At 41.3% G+C, this 21,845-nt stretch overlaps 1 protein-coding gene across 1 annotated transcript; it reads right to left on the reverse strand.

Annotated features, from left to right (window-relative positions):
- Nucleotides 1–1,687: 1,687 nt before the first annotated feature.
- On the reverse strand, nt 1,688–21,461 carry LOC139477764 (transmembrane emp24 domain-containing protein 5-like). Its single transcript, XM_071260176.1, has 4 exons — nt 21,217–21,461; nt 3,927–4,044; nt 2,588–2,733; nt 1,688–1,943 (listed from the first exon to the last, which is right to left on the reverse strand). The coding sequence occupies exons 1-4, from the start codon at nt 21,439–21,441 to the stop codon at nt 1,710–1,712; spliced, it is 723 nt and encodes a 240-aa protein (XP_071116277.1). The 5' UTR covers nt 21,442–21,461; the 3' UTR covers nt 1,688–1,709.
- Nucleotides 21,462–21,845: the final 384 nt, after the last annotated feature.

The following is a 21,845-nucleotide window of genomic DNA, read 5'->3' on the forward strand; positions in this document are numbered from 1 at the left end:
ATTTGATTTATAAAACCGACACAGAGGGACAAGAACAGCAGCCGTACACAAGCGTGCAGGCATATCACTCTTAAAAATATTCTACCTCACTTTCTGTGAAAAATAGCAATTCTTAAACATCGTATCATGTATGGATTTGCTGACGAGAGTGTCATACTCATATTGGAATATAGACACCAATATCGATTATCTTAAGGCATTGTCTGTAATTGTTCCATGACAATAGTAGTCGCTACCCATACAAGATCATCCTCGCTTTCTTTGTATCCTTTAACTTGACTCAGTACTTGCGACCACCCGGAGGAGTGAGTGAGTGAGTTGGGTTTAACGCCGATTTAAACAGTATTCCAGTTACATCACGGCGTGTCAGCTTATGTGTGAGGAAAGCCCGAAGTGATGCAGGTGTCAGACGTTTACCACTTCGGTGAAACCCACGAGCACGGGTATGGTGCTGACAAACATAGAAACATAACCTGGGCTAACCCACAATCATAGGTTTCTGGCGTGCTCAAGGGACGCAACTCTGCACATGAAAGGCGGCGCCTCAGACGACTTGGCCACCCGTGGCCTCACCACCTGCAGAAACATACAGAATCTTGTACCAACGTTTCAGCAGTTTTTTTGTGTGTTGTTGTTGTTGTTGTTGTTGTTGTTGTTTAACGCCGCACAGTAATCCAGCTATATGACGGCGGTCTGTAAATAATCGAATCTGGACCAGACAATCCAGCGACTGACATCATGAGCATCTAGCTATTCAATTGGGATAGGAGGACATGCATCAACCAAGTCAGCGAGTCTGACCACCCGATCCCGTCCGTCGCCTCTTACGACAAGCATGGGTTGGTGAAGACCTATTCTACCCCGGATCTTCACGGGTCAGCCGACTAAAAGTAACGGGTGGTCAGGCCCGGTGACTTGGTTGATTGCATAGATCAATGCTCATGTCAATCACTGGATTGTCTGGTCAGGAATAAGATGAATGGAGACTTTTGCTTTTCGCGCCTCTATATAATTCATACGGAGCCGCAATACTGCTTGTCTCGAAATGACACGAGTTGGTAACGAATGCCACTTGAACTGTCCCGGAAAGACACGTGTTCGATACCAATCGTGTCAGTTGGAGAAAAACAACATTCGTGACCACTCCTTCCCATTCGTGACCAACACGTGTCATTCCGGGACAAGCCGAATAGCGACTCGTGCCCCTCTCGTGGCATTTGTTTACAACTGGGTTCCGTCTGAGCGCAAACGAGCATAGCGAAAAGAATTGTCAACTCGTTGCGTATTGATTCACGTATATATTTCCCATATATATATTTCCCAGATGCTATTTAAAACACATCGTGAACTACGGTATTATACAGCATGTTTGAACACATTTAACTGTATGTTGGGTATATTTTTAGATGCAAGGCATATGTAAAGTAAAAACTAATTACTGATGGATTCTTTGACCGAAGTACTTGAAGTCAAACGCGCAGTCTGATTGGTTTGTGGTATTTTCGAACATACTCGTAACATTCATCGATAGGGGACGAGTCTTCCCTGCAGGTTACGGAAAGGGGCGAGTGGTGACGAATGGCACAAGCCGCTTCTTGAAGGTTACGGAAAAGGGCGAGTGGTGACGAATGTTTCAAAGATCTTTCTGAAGCAATAAGGCAACCAACCAACTATTTCTCAGTTTTTATATAAAAAAAAGCATGATTTATTTAGGCACGAGGTTTAGATGAGGATGTGACGACGGGAACTGTAAAGAGGCGTCTGAGAAAGTAAACTTGACACGCTGCAGCAACAACGACGACAGCACACTGCGCCACGGACCAGTAGCCGACGTAGCGGTTGTTGCCCATGATGAGGTACCAGTCTCGGATGACGTTGAGCCGGCTCGACATCTGGTGCTTCTTGACTTCATTCAGTGAGATCTCCACATCCGACAGCGAGGCCTGGGTATATCAGATACACGTATATCATATAACAGATGTATATTGTATGTGGTCTTGTTTGTTTGTTGTTTAACGCCACACTCAGCAATATTCCAGCTAAATGGCGGCGATCTGTAAATAATCCATTCAGGACCCACTTGCACAAAGCGATCTTAGCGCAAAGATGATCGTAGCTCCCATACTTTAACATAGGCTTACAATAGTCTTAGGGCTAAGATCGCTTTGTGCAAGTGGGCCCTGGACGAGACAATCCAGTCATTGCATCATGAGCATCGATCCACGCAATTGGGATAAGATGACATGCATCGAGACTGACCACCCGATCCCGTTAGTCGCCCTTTTCGACAAGCATGGGTTGATGAAGACCAATTCTAATCCGGATCATCACGGGGAATTCACTAAGTAGCCATAATATATTACATTTGTATTTCATGAATGGATTTGCATAAAACTCTAATTGAATTAATTCATGAATTATTTCAATGTCGTTATCGAATCTAAAAAGAAAACAGATTTGGGATAAAATAAATCCCACTGCAATAGGATTGAACCAGGTCGGATAAATTTTACATAAGTGCCATCAAGTTAAAAGTCGTGGTATCATGGTTGGGATATTGAAAGTCGGGCACCTTTACCGTACATACCGAAAAATTGGATGCAAGTCCTTGTATCTCCGTCACTTCCATGACGTACTTGGACCATTGTTCCATGACAAACGTCACAAGATAGAAAAATACTAATTTAGAGCCGAATCGACTCTGTGTGTTGTCAAAACATACTTGATAGATTCCTGGAAGACAAAAGACAAAGAGGTCAGATAAATCAGAAGACACTGCACCCGAGACAAGTGGTTTATGAAAGGTCATCGAAGCGTCCGTAAAAGGCTCAACTAACTGCAGAATCGCATACAGGTGAGGTGAAATTGGGTTTTACGTCGCGTCCAAGATTATTGCACTTATATAGCGACGTGCATGCACGTGTGTGTGTGTGGCTGCTTGTACTAGTCCGGACTGATGCCGATTTATAGTGCTACCACACTGAGATACCATGCCGCAGTTTAACATGAATACCTCACTCAGACACAGTATACTGACTCCGAGCCGACCACTCCCTGTTTCAGCCCCTTGATGCCGAGCGCCAGACAGGGTAACAACAAGTACCATCTTTTAACGAGAATCACATACAATGACACACATGCCGGGTCAACTTAGTTACAAAATATAAATTAGCTGATTCTACAATTCCAAAACTAAAAGAATGACCTACTCGAATCTGAATTATAATCACTGCAATAGCTCCATATCATGTCAAAATAAAAATTGGAGAATATAGCCGTGTCTCCATATTAACATTCCATATCGCGAGGTCCTCTGAGATTCGCTGAAGACGCGGGTTCTATTTCCACAAGAGTGCACTATAAGCTTTCTTTTTCTGGTGTCCCGACCATGGTGTAACGGAAATATTGCTACAAGAGGTGTAAAATCCAACTGACTCACTCATATCTGCTTATTCAACATGTACAATGTAAGTAGCCATTTTATCTGGCTCTATTAAGCAATAAAATACGCAGATATAATCCTTTGTAAAATTATATAGTAACATACATAGATATATTACCTGGTCCAATTATACAGTCAAATACATGTACGTAGATATATTACCTGGTCCAATTATACAGTCAAATACATGTACGTAGATATATTACCTGGTCCAATTATACAGTCAAATACATGTACGAAGATATATTACCTGGTCCAATTATACAGTCAAATACATGTACGTAGATATATTACCTGGTCCAATTATACTGTAACATACGTAAATATTTCAGCTGGCTCTATTTTTAAATTAAATACGTATAGATCTTACCTGATTCTATCATACTGTAAAATACGTACATTATATACTTGGTTCTAATGTACAGTAACATGCGTAGATATATTACCTGGTTCAATTATACAGTAACATGCGTAGATATATTACCTGGTTCAATTATATCTTTTTCTACAGCTCCGTCTGTCTTCATATAATACGCATCCACTACGTTAAAATAGGGATCCTTCAAGAAAAAGTCGATATTCCTATCTCCTCCTCGTAAAACCTGCAAACAAACAAATAGTAGCCCGTTAAATATTTGCCAACCAGGATATATGTACAAGGAGCAACATTATCTTCAGCAGGGGAAACGAGTGGCCCAGTCGTCTATGGCGTCGTAATTCCCACAGAGTTGTGTCCCTTAGGCGAGCAAGCTTTTTTAAGGATCCAATATTTGTTGGTTCCAGTTCCAGAATTAACTTGATTGTCAGGCTTGGTTTGTTACCACCATGCAAGTGCTCGAGGTTTTTCTCCAAAGTTGTTAGAGCCGGGCTTAACTCCACACGCTGTAATATAACTGAAATATTGTTCAAAGCGGGTTCAAACTCGGATGGCCGGAAGAAATGTTACCGGAAAAGAGTTACAGATTTGGGTACGAAAATAAGTTACAGGAAAAAAAAAGTTACAAACTCATCTATGACCATTTATTGGATTCACAAAATTTACACAGCATAATTCACTGTGTTTAATTCAAAGTCCAAAGTTGCTAGAGGAGTCTGATTTTCCATCCATCCAACTCTTGCCCAAATTACATATTTTCTTCAGCGAAGTCCAGACACTGATTCTTAAAATGTTTTTGAAGACGGACAAACTTCCTCAACAACCATTTTTGGCAGGATTGCCGGAGGCACTTTATGCTAGGACAATGGCGACGGTTGCATTTTGTTTCTTAGCCCATGGTGGAATGGTGGTGGCCAACAAGGTTGATATTTTCCCCCACCCTTGTTCGCGAATCACTGGCAAACGTGGCCTTGTGGTCATGCCATAGACACCACATTGTTCTAAAAGTCACATAGCGTCACATGTACCCTGAGTTGAGTATAACGTAAATTAAAGTAATTTTTATCCCTTGTGACCACATTGTCCCATCATAGATCCGTGAAGATCCGGGGTAGAATAGGTCGTCAGCAACCCATTCTTGACATAAAATGCAACTATGCTTGTTGTAAGAGGCAACTAACAGGATCGGGTGGTCAGGCTCACTGACTTAGGTGATGCATGTCATCGTTTCCCAGTTGCGTAATCGATGCTCAGGGTGTCAGTCACTGGATTGTCTGGTCCAGACTCGATTATTTACTGACCTCTGTCATATAGCTGGAGTATTGCTGAGGGCGGCGTTAAACAAGAAACGAACACACAAACCCATCACATATCCCCATATTAACCTTAAGATTAATTACAAATTGAAAGAATACTTTCTCTCAACAATATATAAATAAACATCCATGCATTCACAATGTGTGATAATGTTACACATATTGTAATATTAAAATTAAAATTATTATTTCATGTAACATTTTTCCAAAGACTTGATTCCCGTAACATTTTTTCTGTAACTTTTCTTCAATCCACACTCGCGCACTCACTCACCTTAAGCATAACACATATGTTAATACCGTATTCGACGTAATAAGCGCCCAGGATGCTCTCAAATTAGAAATAGGGGGCTCTTATTTGAATATTATTTTGGTGGAAAAAACAGAGTTGAAAGATATATTTCGTGGTTTATGCTCACGGCCTGACTGTTTATATACGACAGATATATTTTTCTAGAATTTAATTGCCCTTAATTAAGGGTGCATATAACACACGAGTGCGTATTATACACTAATAAATAAGTCTTGTGTATATTGATCAATCGGAAGGGGTGCTAATTGGGATTGTTCACTTGCCAATATACATGTATTAGCAAATATCGCCGTGGGCGCTTATTAGAGTGGGGCGCTTATTACGTCGAATACGGTATGTACACTGAGTCAGCGTATTATAAAACATGATGCGATTGGTTGAAACTACACATATTTAAGTATCTCTTCCTAGCTTAACGCATTTTTTCAAAGGAAAAGTACATGTATAAAATAATTCTTAAAAGAACAGGTTTGAATTCATCATTCGTTGAAAATGGTGACGATTGAGCAACCAAGGCCCCATTTTAAAATTAAAATATCCTGATGTTGCACACGACTGCCTTTGCAGACCGTGATTGACGATGGATGAATAAATATTTGACCCGCAAAGCATAATCCTCCATTCATGTGATATTTGTTGCAAAGTGTGACATGTGGACAATCAACAAGACGGATCGGGCTATCATGTACGTGGCAATGTAAATCGCAGTAACAAACACTCCGATACTGCCCACAAATGTCAATTAAGAAAACACCCCCCTTCTTCCACAATGGACGATTCCAGCACAATAAGGTGGTGCCAAACTCTATTGATAAATATACTCTAAAGTTTAATTATTTCGCAACTATTAGTAATTACATGTCAAATGTCTATTAAATGCAGCGTGGTTGACAACAATCGCGAAATCAATGTACAGAGTAGTCGGTTTATAGCGTGTGGTCGATACCGTTTGCGAGACAGGTGCATTTGAACATCTGGCGTATCGAGACTTGTCATTAGTTTTGGATTCAGATGCTAGTCTGTAGCGTGCGTCTGTGTCATCCGTCAGCCAACATCAGTACAGTAATTTGCATCATTTATCTTTGTCATCCACGCAGTATGTCCAAATGAGAAGTAGTGCATATAATCGCTTTTATCTGACGTATATGACAGCCGTATTTTCTCCAAAGCTGAAATGTCATCCAAAAATATCTCCTCGGGCGTTGAGCTGAGATTAAGCTGTCTAGGAAACAGTCTTGTTACGTAATGTTATTTCACCTAAAATATGTGCACTTTTTTCAGACTGAAGTTCTCGCGATATTGTGAACTTCTTGACCAACTATCATATTTACATATTAATTTACAATATGGCACGAATTCGATCTTGATTAACATGTATTCATTGTATTGCTTAAACATCAGCCTAGTGAATTTATGAATTAAATACGTTTGGAAAACATTGTGGTATCTTTTTTTCTCTCTTACTATTACGGTCTGTAAAAGATGTTTAAGCAAGGATAAGATATGTTGATAAGTAACTTCTTTATTACAATTGTTCATCCACATATCTCATCCTTACTTAGTACTCCAACTTCTATATGCCTCTCTGTTTGTTTGTTTGTTGTTTAACGCCGCACTCTGCCATATTCCAGCTATATGCCGGCGGTCTGTAAATAATCGAGTCTGGACCAGACAATTCAGTGATTGATATCATGAGCGTCGATCCACGCAATTGAGATACGATGACATGCATCAACCAAGTCAGCGAGCCTCAGAGACGTAAAAGATTTGTGTTTAATGGAGTAAATAGCCTTCTGTGCGCACGGGTAGGCGGTGAATCATATACACTGCCGGGCAAAAGAGAGTATACCCCCATGTTTGACTGCGGCTAGAAATGAAACAAACAAGAAATGGCAACTCGATGATGATGAATTTGAAACGGGTATCATAGTGGTGTTATTTACCTAAAGTTGGCAATGCTTCTGTAATTGTTTCCAGCATAGAAACGTTTTGATGTCGTTTGGTCAAATTCAATTTTCAAGTGTATGCTTTCTTTTGCCCGGTAGTGTAATAAAGCGTTTGGTTTATGGTTTTTCAAAATCAATGGTCGGTGATCGAAATAAAGATTAAAATATAAATTAACACTTATTGTGTGTCTATTTTTGAAAGAATTTCCTATTTTAAATTCCTTTTGGCATTTTTTGTGAAATATGACAGGAATGTTAAATATTTGATTACAGAGGATTACTTGGCACCAAAAGCACACACTAGACGTACCGGTGAAGCTATAAATTATAAAAAGATTACGGTCCATTATCCATGCATCCCTTTTATCTTAATGCTTAACAAACTTAAGAGATGCCAATGTGAATAGTCACAATCTGGAGAGAAAACATAATACAGTAAAGTCCGGTTATAACGAACTCAAAGGGACTACTAAGTGTACTTCGTTACAACCGTAGTTCGTTATAAGCATATATACAGCATAACTACAGCAAATAGTCGGGACCAAAAAAGTAAGTTCGTTATATCCGTCAGTTCGCTATAAGCGTGTTCGTTATAACCGTAGTTTACTGTGCTATAATTTAAATTTTTCGTCCGCAATCAGGATCTGATTTCCGGATCGGCATAAGTGATAAAAATAGACCTGAAACTAAAATAGCCAAATAAAGCTAAATTAATTTAATTGTTTATCAATAAATAATTAAAACAGTATGCATTCGCAGTCAATGTCTGCATGTGTGTATTTAATTTGGTTTGTGGGATTTAGTCAATAGCGCGGTACATGTTGAACTGAGACAGCTGTCGACATGTCTGTGCAAAAGCTGTCATCACTCTCGCGTTGAAAATTAGGACCCGCGCGCCTGTTGTTTCAACGGTGATGAAATGTTAAATTCATTTGCCAAGTCATGGTAATTGCATTCAGTGTGCTATTAACCGTTCAATCTGGTTCATTCAGAAAGTGCAATGTAACTAAAACATCATTTATTCAGATAGTTTACCCCAAAGTCACTTCCCACCCAAATTTCGAACACTGACGTGTCTTACAAACACGTCAGCATATCACACTACAGTGAGTGAGTGTTGTTTAGCGCTGCACGCAGCAATATTTCAGCTATAGGACGACAGTCTATCAATAAGAGGGTATGGACCAGGTATTCCAGTCATTGACATCTTGAACATAAATCTACGCAATTGGGTTACGATGACATGCATCAACCAAGACAGCTAGACTGATCACCCGATCCCGTTGGTCGCCTCTTACGACAAGCACCGTGCATGATGACAGCTAAGTCACAAAACCTGACAGACGGACACAATTTAGTCGCCCCTTGCGACCAACAATGGGATGCCAGGTGCTATTCTAACCCTGGATACTCTCTATGACGTTTGACACTTTGATACACTTGATAATGAGACGACTTTGCGTAATGCACAGCTGAAAGCTATCGACATCGTAGAGGAAAGCGTCTTGTGGGGCCGAAAAAAGCGTTCCGCTTAATTTTAATAGTACCACATGATCCGGGCATGACTAAGGGGAACAACTCCTCACAACGAATTGCAGTGTCTCAGACCCCTGGAACGACGGATACTAGAATAAAAAATGATATTTTCTGTGTCCCCTTTTCGTGTGTTTGTTGTTTAACGCCGCATTCATCAATATTCCAGCTCTGTAACGGCGGTCGGAAAATAATCGAGTCTGGACCAGACAATCCAGTGATTGACATCATAAGCATTGATCTACGCAATTGGGATACGATGACATGCATCAACCAAGTCAGCGAGTCTTGACCACCCGATCCCGTTAGTCGCCTCTTACGACAAGCATAGTCGCCTCTTACGACAAGCATAGTCGCCTCTTACGACAAGCATAGTTGCCTCTTACGGCAAGCATGGGTTGGTGAAGACCTATTGTAACCCGGATGTGTCCCCTGTACAAGTGACACATAGACGGGACCGGGCTCCTATGTACACAACCTTCCTGCCTACAGAGACGTAAACACCCCATGCAGGCCCCTTTTTGGACAGCCTCCGCGGTGGTCTTGTGGATAGAGAGTCTGCCCGGAGTGCTGAAGATCGGGGTTCGATTCCCTGTCCCCGCTCGGAATTAAAGCAAGGGATAAAACAAGGAATGGTTGGCTTGGAGTAAGTTTGTTTGTTTGTTGTTTAACGCCGCACTTAGCAATATTCCAGCTATATGACAGCGGTCTGTAAAGAATCGAGTCTGGACCGGGCAATCCAGTGATTGACATCATGAGCATCGATCCACGCAATTGGGATTGGAGTAAGTAAAAATTGTCTAAGTTGGGCATGGTATCTCAGTGGGCCAGCACAATAAAACCGGCATTTGTCTGGACTGGTACATACCGCCACCCACACAACGTGCAAGCTCACGTCGCGTTATAAGTGAAATAATCATGAACGCGGCGTTAAACCCCATTACATCTCAGCTTCTTCACGGGATGTATCACGTTACACGGGTTGGGCGACCGGACCCGCCTCCAGCAGTGTATTCAATATCTCCTGTTCCTATAATCTCCTTATGTGTGTTTACAAATCTAGTTTTGCTTGACATTCTATTTACTTATTACCTATTCTCAACCTTAATCTCCACGGGGTCAATGAACTGAAGCAGCACACTATAGACAAAAGATCCGATTGCAAGGTACAGTAAACTACGGTTATAACGAACACGCTTATAACGAACTTACGGATATAACGAACTTACTTTTTTGGTCCCGACTATTTGCTGTAGTTATGCTGTATATATGCTTATAACGAACTACGGTTATAACGAACTAAAATTAGTAGTCCCTTCGAGATCGTTATAACCGTACTTTACTGTTTACATATTTTTCATCCATTTGAACACATGACGGCTAATGCAAACAGATTCATTAGAGAACGATACCAAAATTCCGCATCAATGTGTATTAAAAGCGACGCAACGCAAATGCATACGGAAACCTGTCTTTATGAAGAATGGTTCAAATCAGTGTTACGCACTGGTAGGAATCGGGAGATCGATGTTTTGAGTTTGGTCAAATTTGTTAACAGAAATTCTGTGACATCACAATTAGTGGCGCGTAAATGGACGCGATTGCCCGTGTATAGCGTTGAATTAACCTAGCTTTACGGTCCAAGAAATATCTAATCGAAACTGAACAAGCAAGAGAAATATTTCTCCACATGAACATTTAAAAATACAAATATTTCAAAGAAAATTAACTTTGGAAATTTTACGTTTAACAAACATTACCTTTGATTAATTCTTTTTACGTTTAACAAACATTACCTTTGATTAATATTTATTTTTATTATATATACAATCGTCATCGATCTCTCACAATATTATTCAACAACTAATGTATTATTCATGACATCTTGCCAACAGCACATGTTATAATACGGACTATAGCGACCTTCTACTTCCTAGATAATAGCCTCGTTACTCAAATATCACACACCACCTAATTGTCCACCATGCAGTTAATGTTAGGCTGACCTTTCTCGTAACTCAGTGCTGCATACCATTGGTTGGGTCGAACGAGAGGAGTGAGTGAGTATGGTTTTACGCCGCTTTTAGCAATATTCCAGCAATATCACGGCGAGGGACACCAGAAATGGGCTTCACACATTGTACCCATGTCGGGAATCAAACCCGGGTCTTCGGCGTGACGGGCGAACGCTTTACCCACCAGGCCACCCGACCGCCCCCACCGAGGGGAAGACGAAAACAGGAAGCAATGAGTTGAATCAAGCGACAGAGTTGTGTTTTACGCCGCTTTGAACGGTATGTCAGTAACATCACTGCGTGTCAGCTTAAAGATACTCATCGAGTCATATTAAAAGGCTAGAGGACCTGAAGCAACACCTGACCTAATTACGTCACATTTGAATTCTCAGCAGCCCTGTGTTCTCATTACACAAAACCAACACTCCACTCATCTGTCTAATGGCAACATTCAATGTGATAAGTAAGCCCAAAGTGACGCAGTCTGGTGATGGTTTTTTTTCACTTTGGTGAACCCATGATTATGCTACTTAGTGAATACACCGCCTCGCGAGAAATCCGGGTTAAAAAGGTCCCCAGTATGCCGAGTGAGTGAGTGAGGTTTTACGCCGCTTTTAGCAATATGCATCATATATATCACGACGTGGGACATCAGAAATGGGCTTCACACATTGTACCCATGTGGGAATCGAACCCGGGGCGTTCTGCGTGACTAGCGAACGCTTTAACCACTAGGGTTCCCTACCGCCCCGTTACGGTACTAAGAGACCAAGGGTCATAATCGGGAAATTGTATGTTACGATAAGCGGATCCTTACACTATTGATCTGTTATGGGAGGCACTCCTGTGCTGGAACACCCGTGACCCTCAGGACCCCAGGATCTATACTACTACTACTACTACTACTACTACTACTACTACTACTACTACTACTACTACTACCGGGTAGGGGGCGGTCGGGTAGCCTAGTGGTTAAAGCGTTCGCTCGTCACGCCGAAGACCCGGGTTCGATTCCCGACATGGGTACAATGTGTGGAGCCCATTTCTGGTGTCCCCCGCCGTGATATTGCTGGAATATTGCTAAAAGCGGCGTAAAACCATACTCACTCACTCACTCACTCACTACCGTGTAGAATCGGTCTTCAGCAACCCATGCTATCCGTAAAAGGTGACTATGCTTGTCGTAAAAGGTGACTAACGGGATCGGGTGGTCAGACTCGCTGACTTGGTTGATGCATGTCATCGATCCCAATTGCGCGGATCGATGCTCATGACATTTATCACTGGATTGTCTGGTCCAGACTCGATTATTTACAGACCGCCGTCATATAGCTGGAATATTGCTGAGTGCGGCGTTAAACAACAAACCAACCAACCAAACCAACTACTACTACTACTACTACTACTACTACTACTTTGTCTGTTTATAAAGCGCCAAAGTTCATTAAACAAGTGGATGCTCACAGCACTACACTATCATAGAATGGCTATAACACACTGGACAACTCAGTATGGAGGAGAAAGTAATTTGAACTTCCTTGTATATAAAAATAACTCATCACCATTTGCGGTAAATTATTTTCATCATCAGGGTCGGTGAACATCTGCTGACGGAATCATTTGGCAAACCCCGTTTTTATCATTAATCACCCACTTTAATAGCTATTCGACGGTGTAACCTTTGTTCAAAGGTCACCAGAAGGTCAAATCAACACATTTGACAGCCTATTACATATCGGGAAATCACAACGGAAATGACATTTATAACTTCTCCTATCTCCACCCCAGTGTTTGTGTGCGAACTGACAGTTATCTACCATTACGGCCTTGACATTGAGTAATCGAGCAACTGTCGCGACCTTGCATAGAGAGAATGGCTTAAAACTGCACTAAATCCCTCACTCGAACCTGCATCCTTAGGACACACGAGGCAACACAACGGGACGGGAGAACATCACTGTAAAACTTCTTTGCCATCTTCTCGAGGCAAGGGCATTAACTGACCATAGAGGTTTATAGTCAGTTAATGCCCTTGCCTCACGAAGATGACTTTTTTGCATGTCACGAACTTAAGTAACATTATTATGTATTTTCCTACTCCACTCTCCCCAGTTCATCCATTAACAAACATCTACAGTAAAGTACGGTTATAACGAACTCGAAGGGACTACTAATTTTAGTTCATTATAACCGTAGTTCGTTATAAGCATATATACAGCATAACTACAGCAAATAGTCGGGACCAAAAAAGTAAGTTCGTTATATCCGTAAGTTCGTTATAAGCGTTTTCGTTATAACCGTAGTTGACTGTATTATATTTCATGATGAGTATCAGAGTGGGATTGGAACCTTTTATTCAGCATAAAAAATGCACTCGAGCTTCTCAAGGTCTCGACAAACTCAATGCCATTTGTTGTCTCTGTTTGTTTGTTGTTTAACGCCGAACTCAGCAATATTCCAGCTGTATGACGGCGGTCTGTAAATAACTGAGCCTGGACCAGACAATCCAGTGATTGACATCATGAGCATCAATCTACGCACTTGAGATACGATGACATGCATCAACCAAGTCTGCGAGCCTGACTACCCGATCCCGTTAGTCGCCACATACGACAAGCATTGGTTGCAGAATTATCTACATCGCACTATGAGTCAGCACACAAGTAAAGCGGTGTTTACTCAAACATACTGAGATAGACTAGGTCCTCTTTGAAACAGTAGAAATGTCATATTGTTTTCATCGTTATAACATAATTTCAATTTAAAATTTTAACTTTTTCATTAAAAAAATATCAATTTGAGTCTCGGTGTAAGAACATTTGCATTATCTAATATTTCACCTTGGTATGTTTGCTGTTGAAACAAATTCACAAACAATGTGTTCAAGTACATGCGATTGATCAGTTGATCGTTTTTCTGCGGCTGCAAAACTGCCAATTCAACCTTGCATGATTACAAGATATTAATACTTCCCATGTATTGCATCCTTCGCTGAACATGAAAGCGAATGCTTTATCCAGAGTGACATGAGTTGACAAGTTCCGTGATACGACGTTGGAATGTGGCCTTGACCTTGTCTCCAGACTGACAGCATTGCTGCAGCTTTATCCAAGCATCGTTCCCACTTCACCAAAACAAGTGGGTAAATATTTGAACTGGGCCTTGGCGAGGCCAGGATTATAACAGGCAGTGCTGTCGAGTTTCGTGGATCAAACCCATGTCTTGTTAGACTGTTAGGGGGGAATGAATGCAGCAGTAATGGCTGCCAGGGGGATGTCGCTAAATTGCACCTTCCCGTGAAAGACCCTACCAATCTGGTAGACTGTCTCAGACGCCATCCGATTCTTTCACAACATGTACTAGGGTATTAAGTCGGAGTTCGGCATAAATATTGTCATGGTAACTTCCTGCGGATGATGAACCGAGATCTCGAGAGCTATTATGAAATATACTAATCAAAAGAAGTTAAGGATCGCCCGATTATTTCATATTGGTAATGTTAATCTGTCGTGGCAAGAGAGATTAACTATTGTAATACGAAAGAATCAGGTGATCCTTAACTTCTTTTGAGTAGTATACATCATTCTGTACATCATCAGCTTTCTGGGACGCATGAACACATGTATAAAAAGTTTATTTCTAACAACAAGTGAATGCTTGTATACATATTAATAAGTCTCACATATATGACACTTATCAGATACGTTGCATTTAAAACCTTAGGTATTATTTTTAATAAAAATCGAGTCTGGACCACACAATCAAGTGATTGACACCATGAGCACCGATCCATACAATTGGGATACGATGACATGCATCAACCAAGTCAGTGAGTCTGACCACCCGATCCCGATAGTCGCCTCTTACGACAAGCATAGTCGCCTTGTTCGGAAAGCATGAAGACCTATCCTACCCCGAATCTTCACGGGTCGATAGGTCGATGTAATCCCCGCTCAACATGGCTGCAACAACCGTTTCTTTTGTGAATATCATATTAACACATACAGTGTGCTATTAGAATGGTGGTTATTGTTTTCTTTTCGAACATGTCACGTAAAACACAAGACACGCACACGAGAAACTGTTAGTTTGCAGCGAGAGACCCCATTATACCGGCAATGTTCCCTCCAAATTATTTCGGATTAATAAAAAACAATTCAAGAAATAATTATAGATAAAGACTAATATCTCAAACATACACGTAGACGTTCCTAGCAAACGGTATGTAGGTGTCAGGACTAACAAGGGTTAACTGTATGGGACTCATTTTGATTCTAATACCCGTGAATATCTGGCTTAGGATAGGGCTTCAGGAACCCATACTTGCCGTAAGAGGCGACTATTTATAGACACCGTCATATAGCTGGGATATTGAGTGCGACGTTAAACAACAAACAAACAAACAAAACGTCAACCTAGCATGTCTTCAGTCAGAGGGACATGATGTCATTTGTACAAATAAATATCGATATCTGATTTACAAGTACCCCCCCCCCCCCCCCCCCACACACACACACACACACACACACACGGACGCACACACCATATTCCCACAAGCCCCACCCCACCACTCTGGATTTTAGTGTCACAGTCCACTGGATGACGGTTTCGTTCGACATAGTTGCTGTATATCAGACCTAACCCTACACATCTGCAGACAGTGGAGAAGTGTGCATCGTAAACAACACGCTATCAAGGTGTTCACAAACAAATAACACAGCAACTGCCCTCGTGTGGTGGCAACGTCTGCCGCAGGGTCGGGAATGTCAATATGACCACCTGTACTCATAAACCCACATGGGGACAGGAGACGCATCTGGACAAACACATGCGTGTTTTCTCGCGGAATAAAGAAATTAAGAATTATCTATTCCAGTATGATTCTTAAGAAGCACATTATTGTGCTCTGTAATGATTCAAACTGTACTGAGTTTAGTTGAGACGGGTCTGATAAACATATGAACCATTTTAAATAAATCTGGTCCACTAATACCCCCGACCGGCCTAGTGTGTCAGTAGTCACAAATTAAATAGCTAGGATAGGGTAAGCCTTTAGGGTTTGAAAAATTCATTAAAAAAAGAGGGAAATTTTATAAAAACAATTTTTTTCTTTTGACTGCACCCCTCCATATGACACAGATTATTTGTACTAAGTTTGAGATGAATCCACTGAATAGTTTAAGAGAAATCGCGCGGACAAAGTTTTCGGACGGACAGACAGACGGACGGACCGACGGAACCTTGGTATGACTATATACCCCCGACATTTTGTCGGGGGTATAATTAAATTAACACTGACTTCTTGTTAATCAACTTCTTGATCATACCGAGAGTATACTGACGGAAATAAATACGGGAACACTTAGTTTTAGACACAGTAAAATGATATGCTATCATGGGTTCCCAGCCTACCAAATACGCGTTGGAAACAATGTACGCAAACACATCTCAACTTTTGATTCTGACATGTATTGAATGTGTATGCGCTATTTCAAATGTACTTACAGTAAAGCTTAATTCCCTATATTTTTCCTTGTTTCCTTGTTCGTTCCTATCAGCGTAGTTTCAATTCCCATTAACGATGTACAGATGTATGAAAGGGACATATATTTAGATGTTCGGCTTTCCCGAAATGCTCATGAAATTACTTCAGCTTCCTGGGACTGCAGTGTATATTCATTTGGCGGATCTTTAAAGATTAGCAACAACTACAAGATTGGTTGACCAGTTCATACCATGTAAACATAGGTCTGACGAAGCGAGATGACAACAGGACAAGCCATCAGAGCAGACAACAGAACAAGCCATCAGAGCAGACAACGGGACAAGCCATCAGAGCAGACAACAGGACAAGCCATCAGAACAGACAACAGGACAAGCCACCAGAACAGACAACAGGACATGGAATAGAGCAGACAACAGAACAAGCCATCACAGCAGACAACGGGACAAGCCATCAGAGCAGACAACAGGACAAGCCATCAGAGCAGACAACAGGACATGGAACAGAGCAGACAACAGAACAAGCCATGTGATGAACATGTTTAAGGGGAAGCGAGTAAAACTGACACCTATATTCAAGAAACGTTTACAATATACCGTTGTATCTACGATATAAAAGCAAACGTAATGTGTGCTTTGAATTTACATCATCAACATTTAATAGAAAAGCGAGACATTTTCCTCAAGGCGGACATAAACAAACAAAATATATATACGACTGAATATTCCATAACTCTTTCAAAACGCAATCCAATTCAATAAATTATTATGATATTCAGCATTGGGTTCAGATGCCGTTCATGAATGCGTGAGGTCCCGAATATTTAGTTCTGGCACGAAAGACATTTGTGTTCAGTAAATAATTCTTACGCAACAAGGCCATGTTCACAATTGTTGGAAAGATTTGAAGTTTGTTCGCCAAGAAGGATTTGACTAGTTCACTTCCTATTGACTCAGACGCCAATCAAACAAGATGGCGATTATTTGTCAAACGCAGGTGCCTCTTTAAAGCGCCTCACATCGGTGAGTCTTCATGACAGTTAGGTGTTCCAGGCTCATGACTATCGTCTATAACGAGTGACGGGAAGACGTTTAAATGCAGCCCTTGTGCATATGAAACCTATAAAGGTGTCTTTTAATCTTCTGGGGGCCACGATGTCTCGTGATCACACGGTGACATATAGCGAAGCGATCAGAGCTTTCTTCTCCAAATGTCAAAGGTTGGGTCGAATTGAACCCCGGCGCCGTATCATTGCATGCGACGCACCGACACCAGCCATAATAGTTTAAGTGAGATGGGTTTTACACCGCTTTTAGAAATATTCCAGTAATTTCGCAATGGTTCCATCAAGAAAACGTTGTCGTGGCCAATGTGGGATGTCGGACCTGTGTGTCGAAATTCCACCCAAGTGAATAGTCTCCCCCAATCAATGGATTTTCATTCTCGGCTCTCAGTGACTGGGCAATATACAAAGATACAGCTGAGATATTGCACATATCGAAGTCAGTCTAGACTCACGTTAATGACGCCGTGTTACAGCTGGTATGTTGCACATATCGAGGTCAGTCTAGACTAACGTTCATGACGCCGTGTTACAGCTAAGATATTGCATAAATCGACGTCATAGTCTAGACTCACGTTCATGACGCCGTGTTACAGCTGAGATATTGCACATATCGACGTCAGTCTAGACTCACGTTCATGACGCCGTGTTACAGCTGAGATGTCGCATAAATCGACGTCAGTCTAGACTCACACTGTTCATAATTTCGCACTTCCCTTTCAGTTCCTAACGCTAGACGCAGAATCCATGCGTGTTGAAATCTGTTAGTACTTTTGTATCATTCAGTGTGGAACAACTTCTAAATGAGGGTTCATCAGGCAATGTGCGTAAGTGAAGTTTCATATTACATTTGTAATAAACATAACTCTTTTATCATAGACAATGTATGGTTTCTGTGGCCTGGGTTATGAATAATATTCCCTGAAGTCTTTAGGACTGATTGTCAACGCAAATCCAAATCTCACTCTGGTGAAACTGAGTGTATATGACTTCTGGGAAATTTGTGATATACACCATATTTATTCAACGGAACACATGCCAACTGTATCACTAAAATGAGATCACGACGATGGTCACGTAATAAAATGTTATCCCATACCAACCACTACCACCACCCCCATCCTCACCACCACACATTTATTTTGGCTCACTTCGCCAGGCAGGGTAACAAGTACCATATGTAACTAATGTTATATTTGGGATAACACTTTCTTAGTAAAGTACATATTCTAGTACTTTTTGGGTTGAGTCCCGTCCGGGATTCGAACCCACACCTGCCAGGGTGAGGTACCTAATCGCCAGCACACAAAGTCTTTTAACGGGACTCAACCCAAAAAAGTACCACCTACTTTCCGCTCTCCGGTCAGACCCTGTATCTACTAGGCAGCCATCTATTCTATACTGGGTCATACCCGTGAACATCCGGGGTAGAACAGGTCTTCAGCAACCCAAGCTTGCCGTTAAAGGCAACTTGGCTTGTCGTAAGAGGCGTCTGACGGTATCGGGTGGTCAGGCTGACATGGTTGATGCATGTCATCATATCCCAATTGTATGGATCGGTATTCATGATGTCAATCACTGGATTGTCTGGTCAAGACTAAATTATTTAAACCACCGTCATATAGTTGGAATACTGCGGCGTTAAACAATAACAAACAATATGCAGTAAACTACGGTTATAACGAACTCAAAGGGACCACTTATTTTAGTTCGTTATAACCGTAGTTCGTTATAAGCAGATATATAAAATATATACAACAAAAGGTCGGGACTAAAAGATAAGTTCGTTATATCGGTCAGTTCATTATAAGCGTGTTCGTTATAACCGTAGTCTACTGTAGTGGGTCTTTGAACAATAACATTCATGTATCCAAAACGTTTTTGTTCGTCCCAACGTCATAGCCCCTCCATCATGACACACGCACCTGTCTTCGGCCGCTCACTCATCAATACTGGCATAATATAAACATAGACACGTTGCCATGGAGAGATGTGATAGTTGACAATAAGCCCTATTTTCTCCGATGAGACAACAGTAGGCAATTGGTATTCTCCATCGGTCATTCTGGGACCATCGCAGCCAATTACGAATGACGTTGATAAAGGTCTTTGATTTGTAGTTTCATATTACAGGTTTTCATATTTAGCTAATTACAAGTGCGTGCGTGCGTGCGTGCGTGCGTGATGTTCAGGTAGCTGTTGAGCTACAATTCACGCCGTCGGGGTCCGTTGACCAAGTCTGACCACCCGATCCATTAAGATCCTCTTATGACCAACACATGTTGCTGTGGAGAAAAAACAATTTCCATCCCGGAATCCCCACATTTAACTTGATTTTATTGTTTAAATTGTGTTATAATAGATGTTGGTCAGAACTGATAAGACGTGCACATGAAGCTATGAGTGACAAAAAAGTGTGTGGCGTTCCTAAATATTTGGCGACTTCAACTTGAACGCTTCTAGGGGTATATTATTTGTGAACACTACGGTATCAATGATAACTGTTGTTTTATGACGAATAAAAATAATCATTTTGGGACAGTGATGTCTCGCGGCTACTAAATCTGAAACACTTCATCGCCGTGTGTTTCACAGTCGACGTTTGTGGGTTTGTCCGAGTTTATGTGCTTGGGGCTTAAGGCCGCAGTCAACAAGATTCCAGTTATATCATGCCGCCCTATAATAAAGTAGGACCCGTGAAGATCCGGGATAGAATAGGTCTTCAGCAACCCATGCTTGACATAAAACGCGACAGCGCTTGTCACGGGATCGGGTTGTCAGGCTCGCTGACTTGGTTGATGCATGTCATTGTTTCCCAATTGCGTGGATCGATGCTCATTGGATTTTTTGGTCCAGACTCGATTATATACAGATCGCCGTCATATAGCTGTACGGCGTCAAACAACAAACAAACAAACATATAATAAAGTAGCACGCGTTCCCCAGCACTCTGTAGCGTATACATTTCATCAGTTGGTCAGGGTCTGCGACTTGGCCGATTGCATGCCGTCGAGCCTAGAGGGCGCGGATCGATGCTCATGATATCAATCACTGGTTACACTCGACGATTTACAGACCGCCGTCATACACCTGGAATATTGCTGATTGCGGCGATAAACAACAATGAAATACAACAATAAAATACAATGCTGAGGACAGATAACTTGAAACTCGAATAACAGGCTGCCTGATATAACTGCAATATATGGAGTATTGCTGACTGCGGCGTTAAAGAATATTCATTCATAATCTAATTACATTTTGTGATAGTCGGTGAACATAGTGGTCTTCCAAACACATGCTTCTATTTATATCCGTTCCGTGATTTATTTTCCTCAGTTTAATGTACTTTGCGTCAAATAAATTACAACCATCCTGCTTTAAAAGGACAACATTTTTCACTCTCGAAACAAAGTTAATAGGGTCATTAAACACTGGGACGCAGGCATTCGTCATTTCTGATATCAAAGGATACAGAATGTCCATGGATATGAATACCAAAACGTTTGTTTAATCGCTAAACCGTTTAAGATAAATACTTTCCATAAAAACAAAATACAGAAATATTCAATACATCATGCCTCAACGTCAACTCTGGGAACATATTACAGTTTGTTCGTGGAAAGATAAACACTATCATTAAACGAAGAGTTCCTGTCATTGTAAACAATCACCACGTGGTAATGAGACCCACCATATGTCAACTTACCTCATAAGACACGTGGAGTTTGGCTCCCTTCGCAGCCCGTTGAAAAAAACACTCCTCTCTTCCAGCAGCAATTTCAAATTTAAACTCGTGTTGAACACCTGGCAAGCCATCGAAGTCAAACTCATCGTCCACTTTTTCTCCGAGTACAGTTTCAGTAGAAACCAGGAACAATCTGTTCGTGATAACAAGCGTGGATAGAAAGTGAACACAGTAACGGGCCGCCATTTTCACTCACCCACTGTATATGCCCGTCCTCTGTTGTCACATTTCATGTCAACACAGCGGTCGATAAAAATGGGCGCTTCCATGTGTGTTCAAGGGGAGACAGGTTGTTGTAGATTGGCTAAGATAACGGTTGTTAAACTGTTAATTGTCCTGTTCGGAATGTCGCCTTGAGCGTTGGGCGTTCGTGATTTATCATATAAGTTTTGTTGTCGGTTCATTGGAAATTATTTGCATGAGTTTCAGATCGATGTATTTTTTCTGTGAATTAGCAATATGTTCATCGTTTTCGTATTCCTGTGTGGTGTTTGGAAGTATTGTGCAGTGGCATGCATTGTTATACACGTGTGGTGTGTAGAAGTATTATAAAGTACTAATCAGTGTTTTGCTGTACTGTGCACATGAGT

This window comes from Haliotis cracherodii, unplaced genomic scaffold (genome assembly GCF_022045235.1).
Source record: "Haliotis cracherodii isolate W230 unplaced genomic scaffold, xgHalCrac1.p SCAF_35, whole genome shotgun sequence".
NCBI classification, from domain to species: Eukaryota; Metazoa; Mollusca; class Gastropoda; order Lepetellida; family Haliotidae; genus Haliotis; species Haliotis cracherodii.